General features: G+C 39.5%; 1 protein-coding gene across 1 annotated transcript; it reads left to right on the top strand.

Annotated features, from left to right (window-relative positions):
* The first annotated feature begins 2979 nt into the window (after window positions 1–2979).
* On the top strand, window positions 2980–7169 carry LOC118115274 (aquaporin-9). The gene is made up of 4 exons (XM_035166346.2): window positions 2980–3106; window positions 3273–3391; window positions 5002–5216; window positions 6942–7169. The coding sequence occupies exons 1-4, from the start codon at window positions 3001–3003 to the stop codon at window positions 7105–7107; spliced, it is 606 nt and encodes a 201-aa protein (XP_035022237.2). The 5' UTR covers window positions 2980–3000; the 3' UTR covers window positions 7108–7169.
* Window positions 7170–10112: the final 2943 nt, after the last annotated feature.

The raw sequence follows: 10112 nt of genomic DNA, 5'->3' as shown, positions 1-10112 counted from the left end.
TGTGCAGTTCGTAGTTTTGTGTCGTCTTGCAAGTCGTCTTGCTGGTCTGTGGCTCTTGCCTTGGTGATTCTGTTGAGCTGTGTAGCTCAGTTGCTGGTTGAAGTTTTCCTGCAGGACATCGCATCGCTGCTAGGACGTTGGTAGAGCTTGGGTTACGAGGAGGTTTCCTTGGTGAGATGAGCTGGAAGCTGAACCTTTGTGCTCCTCTCGAAGAGTTGGATGGAAAGAGGCTGGAGAGCCTTCTCCCCTCGGAAGGATCGTAGAAAAGAGGGCAGAAGAGACAGAAGAGGGGGAGAAAAGGCCTTATATCGGCCCGGTGACCTCACAGGTCATGGGGTCCAGAGTGACCAATGGGAGTTGAAACCTGTGTCCCTGGGGGGATTTTCACACCTCTGTGACATTGATGCCCCCTGGGAGACTGAGTTCCTTGCTCTGGTTTTTGATGGCCCCTGGGAGACTGAGTCCTGGAGGAACATGCGGCTTCAGGCTTTTGACTGAACATGTGATACACACAAAAACCAGGTCCCAACATCTATGATGTTTAAAGTATTTGCTCTGTCTATTATCCATGTTTACGGAATAATTGCAAAAACAGACTGTGACTAACAAGACCTATGGAGGGGTTACATATAAAATAAAGAAAATCTTTTTGCCATCATCTTTATGACAGCATTATTTTTACCTGCTCTGGGCCCAAGTTAATGGCCCCTCAGGTTATGGATGTTTGAAATCTATTTCTTTTAAAAATACCCTTTCCCACCTGCCAAAAGTGATTGTACCTCCTAGTTTGTTACTAAAACTTACAAAATGCCTATTGGCGGATGGCAAACTACATCAAGGTGCATTACCCCCATCTACTGTGTTGCTGCACCGCAATTTCACTCTTAAGCTTTTCTCGTTCTCTAACATACAATCAAAACATAACAATCTTTACATCCTTTCACTTTTTACAGAAAATAGAAAAACCAGTAGACACTGAGGGGAACAGCCAGGGAGGTGTTACTGACAATGGTCTGACTGACTTTTCTGACTTGATGACATGTCACTGGCTACTTCTATACTGATCCACACAAAACACTCCCTTTTGGCCCCTTCGCTCTCACAACATGAAAGAAGTACCTTTGTTGTTGGATCTCTATCTTCAGAATGCCCTTGGAGATTTTCCCAGTAATTCACCATCAACTGCTTGGGCCTAAGGTACAAAGGCATTCCAGCCAACCTCAACTTGAAGAGCAGAGTCACCTACTTGCTCCTCATTCTGACCCTGTTAGCTATCAAATATTAATTCACCCGCCAATAATCCAAACCAAACCTCAATTGTGATCATTAGCTTTACAAATACATACCTTCGTTATCACCGCACACTCACGTTGTAACAGATTGATTCACGTAAACCAGCTGTAGACGCATATAAACAGGGCAATAAAACGTTGACATTTTCTGGCAGGCAATAACTTTTTGACAAGACGTCTGAGAGTTTTAGTGGTTTAGCTGTTTGTTCTAGACGGAGGAAGAACATCATGGAGATCCAGACAACAACAACAACAACGATGAACACGTGGAAGGCGATGTTTCGCGAGCTGACAAAGGAGTTCATGGCAGAGTTTCTGGGGGTGTTTATCCTGATAGTGAGTACCTCCCTCTACACCTGTCATCCAGTTTAAACTGCCGCTCTCTAATAAGGTGTAAAACTGTGTCCCCAGGGTCTCTGACTGCTGTCTCTCATATGTCTCCATTAGCAGAAATAAGTCTCTCACATGTCAAAGAGTTGCTAGAAATCACAACAAGATGTGACTCATCTTTATTCATCATATCTCATCCATGGTGACCTGTTAAACAAAAAAAACGAACTGGATTATTATAGATGCATTAAGCAATTTCCATTCAGTTGACGTCAGTAGAGAAATTATCAAATGGTCAATTCACTTTACACTTCAGAGCAGAATCTGTTCTTCTCTTCTTTTTTTGTAAGAGTTGCTTCTGTTTCTCAGTTATTGTGTATTTCCTGAATGTTTCCAAGTTAGACTAATCATCTTTGGCAGAGGCTGGACAAGAGGGCTAGTGTTAATGTTGGGTATAATTACAATAACCATTCTTCCATCCTTTGTGTTTTTTTTTTCCCCTTTTTGTCCCAGCTCTTTGTATGTGGTTCAGTAGCCCAGGCGGTGGTCACTGGAGGGGCTTGGGGGAACCTCTTAACCTTCAACACGGGAATTAATCTGGGACTCATGTTGTCCGTTTACGTGGCAGGTGAAGTGTCAGGTAACACTCGCACCCACACTTCATATATACACAGTCATTACAACACAATTGCTTCTTAGTTCAGAGACAAATATTTGATCCTGCAAGTCCGTTTTGTTACTATTAATTATTTCCATTATCATATAAGCATTAATGTTGATGATCAATGGGGCAGAAAATGTTGAAAATTGTCAGACGTAGTTTCCTTAAGCAAAATAGCCTTTTCTGTCACACCACACTTTTTTGGTGAGTTCAGTAGTTTTCGCAGCTCTCTGTGTGGCACATCATGGTCAGTCTAATGACCTGCAGTCTACAGTTGCCTTATAAAGATTCAGGCAGATTATGTCAGGTCTGGCTGGTTGTCTTGGTCAGTGTTGGTGAACAGGATGGGGAGATCAACAATGGGCGCATGGCTGATACCCCCAGTGGTGTTAGCACAGTGAGGTCAAAATCCTAACCCCAGAGAGTTAAATAAATGACCCGACACACTGCCACCGCAAAGACTTTGAATATACTTGGCTTAGGCATCTCAACGAGCTTGGAGACAGATGTTGGACCTTTTTAGTCAATTGATCAATTAATTAAGAATCAGCAGCTATTTTGTCATTTATCATTTAAGGACGAACTCCAGTTGAACACATCTGGATGTCTTGTTGGGGTCCACTGCATGACAGAAGAGATGGAATATAAAGCTTTTTGTTGCTTTCATTCATCTGCTTTGTTGTAGGAGCCCACTTGAACCCTGCAGTCACTCTGGCCATGGTGATCCTGAGGAGGCTGCCACTGATGAAGTTTCCTTTGTATGTGGCGGCACAGTTCCTGGGTGCTTTCGCTGGAGCCTCTGTCTTCTATGGGTTGTACTATGGTAGGTGCCAACGTGTAAATGTCATCACTATGAGACACTATCTCAGGAAGCAGAAAAAAACGGTCATGACCCAACTAATCTAGAAATCCTGCTTCCTGATATTTCAATACAGTTTTTTATGTGTGATTTATTATTTATAATGATGATCGTATTTTCTTTTCCTCAGATGTGTTGGTGGCATATACCAATGGAGTATTTGCTGTTACTGGTGCCAATGCCACAGCCCACATCTTTGCATCTTGTCCTTCCGAATATACTTCAGTCCTAAATGGGTTTTTGAATCAGGTAGGGGCTTAAGATTTATAATTTAAAAAAATGTCTGCTGATAATATATAGCTACTATATCCACATGGATGACAGAACTTAATGCACTCTTATTTCAGCTATTAGCTTTGGAGGGTTTTTACCTCTTTTTATGGAATTATTGATGTATTTTTCCAACATGGGTCTAAGTATAGAAGCCAATAGAGCACAGAGATGCATGTGAGCCTATATATACTGATATAATCTGTGAGCGTGCATTTTGTGCAGTTATGAATGAATGCAATCATAAATGGACAAAATGCTCCAGTGCTGAGAATAAATATCATCTGTTATGGATTTGAGGTGAGATTGACATGGTAGTTATTGTATTTGTGAAGGCTGCTAGGATAGTTAAAGGGGACATAGCATGCAAATTCCACTTTGTTAGTGCTTCTACACGTTAATGTGGGTATCTGGCATGTCTACCAACCCAAAAACTCTGGGGAAAAAAACACTCGCGCGTTTTGTTATGGTTCCTCTAAGTCAGAAACGTCATGCTTGAGTGACTCGATTGAGCTTCCTGGGTTTTGTGTCGTAACAAGGCACTGGAAGTCTCCCTACATGGTCTTGGCCCCCACTCGTTACGCCGTGTTTACACCGGATGCAGCAAGGCTGCGAGGCAGCGCAGCGCCGTTCCCAAGCGCGCAGCCGCCTGGCTGTTCACACGGGACGAGCATTTCTCCGCTGGTCAGCCCGCGATTCACTCACATGTGGCATTTGTCTGGATCGTTGGGACTGGGAGGCTGCAGCAGTTGCTCGGGCGCGACCGCTCGCTCTCCCATGCGTGAGCTGGAATTTGTGTCCCCCCCACCCCTCTCTTTCTCTCTCTTTCTCTCTCTGTCTGTCTGCTTGTGTGCTTGTAGTGGATGGGCAGAGGGGGACAATGTGATTGGGGAAAATTAAAACTCCAGGACAACAGAAGGGGAATGCAAAGTATGGGATGCATATTTGATCATTTATATCATATAAAATATGTAATTTATATCGTTTAAAATCATGGGGGGGGAGGGGGGAGCTGGCTCATTAGCATTTAAAGGCACTCAAAACAGGTCACTCTGTGGAGGGCTGTTTTATACAGGGTAAAAAGGGTGCTGTTTTAAATGATCCTTGTGGTATTTTGACCAAAGTATGTTACAGACATTTCATTAAGACCCCAAGGAACCATACCATATTGTGGTAAAATGGGCATGCTATGTCCCCTTTAAGGTCTAATATGTTTTCTTCTCTTTCACTTGTTGTCGATCATATACATTTTGTGTACTTTCAGTTTGTGTTGTTTGTTAAAATTGCTTCCCAACTGATTCGATTTTTAAAAGGCCATGATTTCTGCATGTAACAGCATTAGTGATGTAAATCAAATAGCAACACCAGAAACATTAATAGTTAACCTTCAGAGTAATGATCATCTCACCCAGGAGTGACCCTTTATGGAGCTATAGTAACGCTGATTTATACAGACTGAAAGTAGGATAAAGGGGAAGCCTCATGATAAGCTTAAACAAAACAACAGGGCCGATGGGGTTACTGAAAAACTTCCTCTCAATAACATCAATGGAACGTAACTGTTGTTAATTTCCTTATGCTTTTTTAAGGTAATTGGCACAGCCGCTCTGATCGTGGGCATCCTGGCCTTCATTGGCGAGAACAACAACAGCAATCCAAAAGGCCTGCAACCTCTGGCCATCAGCCTGATCATCATAGCCATCACAGTGTCCATGGGTCTGAACAGCTATACCCTCAACCCAGCTCAAGACCTCAGCCCACAGCTCTTCGCGGCTGTGGCTGGCTGGGGCCTGTATGTGTTCAGGTAATTTTAATGATGTAGAAACAAATACGTTCCTGGTATAATCTGTGACGGACTGTGTTTAAAGTTTTCTAACATAAAATAGAGAGTTTAGGACTTTCTAAGCTATGTTGGGATTATTACCAGAGAGAAAAATGGAAGAAATCTTTTTTTTCCTTTTTGGTCGTTTTGGTTTAAAGGGGATGGCATCCCCCCCTCATCCACATACAAGTCACCTACTGAGTACAAGTGTTTGAAAATCCTTGTATCAGGCAAAGTCGTTTATATCCTTTCAATAAACGAGTAGCTTGACATTTTTGGGGATAGTTAATGCTCTTAAGGGATGCAGATAGGTGAATATCTCTTTTTGCTCAATGCGCCTCTATGCAAACCTGAGAGTGATATCACCTATCTTAAAGCAAAAATAGGATATAGTGTTATATTGTCCATGCAAATGTAACCGGTCTGTCCTTTGTGTCGTATGCTCTGCGTTGTGTATCAGTTTATGAAGTCGAAGACCGGGACTTGATTTTCGGCACAGAACTTTTATTGCTGTTCAGAGTTTCAGCAGAAGAAAAGAAACAGCATTGGTCATTTGTCTTCAGTACATGCCGCTCTCGGCCAGCTCCAGTGCATTCTCAGTACATTTACAAATCTTGCCTAATAAAAACAAAAAGGCCTATATAAGAAATAATAAATGCAAAAATACTTAAGTATTCATAAAAATAAATAACAAAACTATAATTTACAATTGTCTTTGAATGTATCACATTCACTCATACCACAGTCACACATCATGAAAAGATTCACATTTTCTATTTACAACAAGAGTCCTATGCAACAAAACATACCTGTTCAGAGTTTCAGCAGAAGAAAAGAAACAGCATTGGTCATTTGTCTTCAGTACATGCCTAACATAAAAAAATATACGATTCAACAGGCGTACTTCAGGACACAAAATGGCGAATGCCAACGCACATGCACAGAAACATAATACATGTTTGCTAGCTCGCTAAAACACTCTGAACTAACTCACAAATGAAAATAAACCAAAAATAAATGAAACGGCTCGACTGCTATGATATTACAAGCAAATGAATCATTCTAAACACTTACATATGTCTTAAGCTTAGAAATTTACACATTAGTGTCGCGCTGTACAATATACGTACCGCTCTCGGCCAGCTCCAGTGCATTCTGGCGAGAGCCGGGAAAATAAACACAATGTCCGCCCACGACCAATAGAGGGCGCCAAACCCATGTAAAACACCCAATACAATAAACAGCAATAATTAACAAAAACTGAGGGATTTTTGGTGGAATGCAATATTAGTTTTAATACCTGCTACACAAAGTCATTTCTAACCCTTAGATGAATGAGTAAGTTGTCTCATATGAATGCTAACAAGGTGTTAACACGGGAATCTTTCACCTCTCTGCTATCCTCCCATATGACGGTAATTAACATTAGTTTCTCCCTCACTGGTAAACTTTCTTACTCCATGCACCCAGTTTGCAATCCAAGCTTTCTGTTAAAAATGTGTCTGTCAGACGTTGCTTCAGTAATTTCCTTAAACTTGACAAAGCTCAGAGCCATAGAGGAACTAAACAGTGTTGACCTGTTCAGTGGTGGCAGACCCAATCAAGTCAGAATTTAAGGGTTTAATTCATGCAGGAAGCTGTGATAATAACTACACAGTTAATTTGTGCTTTGTCATTATTATTCATGTGTACGTGTCCCTACTGCAGAGCTGGAGATTACGAGTTTTGGATCCAGTTGACAGGGCCCATGGTGGGTGCAGCACTTGGAGATGGTATTTACGCTCTCTTCATTGAGTGGAGCCACACTGAGCCAGTTATACGAGAGCAGAGAACTACTTCCAGGACACTGTTTGAAATGATCACCATGATTTAAACCTGGAGGAGACGACAAAAATGTTCATCTAAATGAAGCAGTTTTTTAGAAAGCATGTTGTATGTGACGGACTATCATTTCTATTATATGTATGAATAAAGTATTTTTGTAGAAGGTCTGGTCTGTTTATGAGTTTCAAAATATTAAACATGCTTATGAAATATATTATATTATATATATGAAATCAGGTTTTTCCTTTAATTCCATGATATAATACTTTTCCTTTGTATTTTATATACACATACAGTAATCTTTATGTTCTCCTTTTTAACTGGGATCATCCTGTTGTAAGAGGTATTTGCCAAGCTTCTGTACAGTTTTAAAAAATATATATTTCTGTCTACCTCACAAAGAGTGTAACTGTAGGAAACAGTTGATTTAGCCAGTGCTTTGTGGAGTGACTCCTTTGTTCTGTTTCACTTCATCCTTTGGATGTGTGTAAAGATAGTGTGATTGATTGCTTTATCTTGCTGCCAGCATTGTAGTTTTACACACATGTAAAGATTACACTGGTGTCGCTTGTGTTTTCAATTATTTCCATATTGCCGTGACACACAATCCTATGTTATGCTGGATTACAGATTAATGAGACATGCTTGATATCGAAGAGCCATAACTCAACATAAGATAAGTGTCTGCTAAGTCGGGCTATGCAAACACTAATTTTTTTACATCAGCAACTTAGATGGTTTAGGATTGGTAAAATGGAGTTGTCAAAACACAGTTTTTTTTCCCCCCGATTTACTGTGTTCTTGTGATTAGTTATGCTTCAATCCTGTGAGCAGAGAAATGTGAAGTTGCAAAGACAATCCTGAGGTCAACAGGCTGTTTGATACATAATCCAGCCTGTAACAATGGATAACATGCTGTGAGCGCCACTGTAAGACGATATGGTGCATATAGACCTATACAGAATGCTGATGTCAGTTTGTTTATTATGTCGGTGGCTCTGTTCAGGTTTGTGATTTTGGGTGTGGAGGGCCGATGATTTTAGGAGCTGTGTGTGTGTGATGCTGGTGAGTTTGTTTTTGATGTCAGAGAGAATGTTGTTTATTCATAAATGCCTGAATGTAGTGTACATTTAAGGCAGAGGAGAGATGTGCCTAGGGCTAAAAGCCGTGGAAATGGGATGGTTGTGTGTAATGACATTAATTGTGACAGTAATATTCTGCTGAAAACCTCTCGCCTTTAGGCATGGTAGGGAGGAATGGTTTGATGAATGGCAATGTACTTACTGTGCTCATTTGAGGTATTTGAAATGAAATGTATTCCATCTGAATAAATATATAATATGTATTGGAAGTAAAGTATACTACCTTATATACAAACAGACCTGTATAATAAAGATTGTTTGTATAGCCCGGTGGGAATGTTATTTTGGGTCCTTGAAAAGTCATTTATAGGTTTTGAAACATTGTCCATGAAATTGTGTGGCAGAGCAGATAAGATAACCTTAGTCAGACTTTAATATATTACTCACATATAGTCCACATCCTAATGCATTGAAAACAAATAAGCATTGGTACACAGAAAGTAATCTCTCATCATTTCCCACTTCATCAGTTAGTGATCAATATTTTACACAGTTTAGTTGAATGGTTAGTTTTACACATAGACTGTATATAAAGTTTAACACTACTTTCAATGATGCATAGTGGGATATTGAGTTTGTAGTGTAATGCGTAATAATTCTCATTAAACATTCAGACATAACTAGAACATGAAGAGCTCAGTGATTTCAGACACAGCTCAGAAAATAAAGAAAAATAACACAGATCATTTATTTACAGATTGTTTTGTGCAACAAATAACACAAGGTTGAAGGTAAAAGTCATTCATTACATTTCAATAAACTAACACTCATAAATATTTTCATTTAAAAATGAATCAGTTGTGTTTATGGATATGTTACTCAATGTAAGAATATATATCAATACATTTCTGTATATAAACTTACAGACTAATTAATTTCATCATTAACACCTACTGAGGTGATGTGAACTGTTATGTGATGGAACTGACGTAAAAGCACATCACTGAAATGGCATTGAACAATGTGACTGAACAAAATTGACTCGTTTTCATATTTGAATATTTATTGTTTCTGTTGCTTCATGAAGTGAAAATAATCAGATGAAGTTTCCCGTTTTGTCCACTAGGTGAAGCCATTGTTCAGTGATTGGTTTCAGAGTTGTGTCAGTGAATCATGTCTTTTTAAAATAGGAGATATGAGCCCGTTACATTGAACCTGTTGAATAGGTGTTGACCTGAGGATCTGCAGCAGTTTCACATCTCAACCTCAAATATAAAGTAACATCACATAAAACACCTGCTTTCACTTTCACACAAAGTCTGAGTCCAACCGAGACACAAACTAACGCCTTCTACTGCTTTTGTTTCAACCAAATATTAAAAAATAATCCAAAAAGTATAGTGAGACAACAAATAAGCCACAATGAGAAATTACATCATCCTCACGCCTTCCACCCCCATGTTTTATAAACACAGTCCCATTGACATCAGTTGACATCATAAGGCTACAAGTGAAATTTCATGTTGCTTGGACGTTAACGGAGGAATTGATGCAACTCACATTTATCAAGTTATCAAAGCAACATTTTGAGAAAATGTTAAAAAGGTTACTGACTCACTGTGTGAACTTTCTCTGACAAACAAGGAGTTTGAGGCTCCTCCTCGATTTATTTGTATGAAACTTGGAGACAGTCCAGAGAACATCTTAAAGACCTTATGTGTTAAGTTCAGTTTCAGGCCTATTTCATGGATACATGACCAAAGGTTTTATTTTTTTGAATGTTTGTTTATTCATTCATGATCATTTAATAACCATCTATTTAAATACATAATTGAGATTTGCTTGTAACATTTTTAAAAATATTAAACACTGATATGAGTCAGATATTACAGAATCATGTCTTCAGAGTACAGTACAAAGAGGAACAGAACAGAAAGTTCTTAGTTTCAAAAGTATTGAAATTATGCAAGTG

The sequence above is a fragment of the Hippoglossus stenolepis genome, chromosome 9 (assembly GCF_022539355.2).
Source record: "Hippoglossus stenolepis isolate QCI-W04-F060 chromosome 9, HSTE1.2, whole genome shotgun sequence".
NCBI classification, from domain to species: Eukaryota; Metazoa; Chordata; class Actinopteri; order Pleuronectiformes; family Pleuronectidae; genus Hippoglossus; species Hippoglossus stenolepis.
Note: the sequence above shows the minus strand (reverse complement) of the source record. Positions and strands in the feature narration are given on the sequence as shown.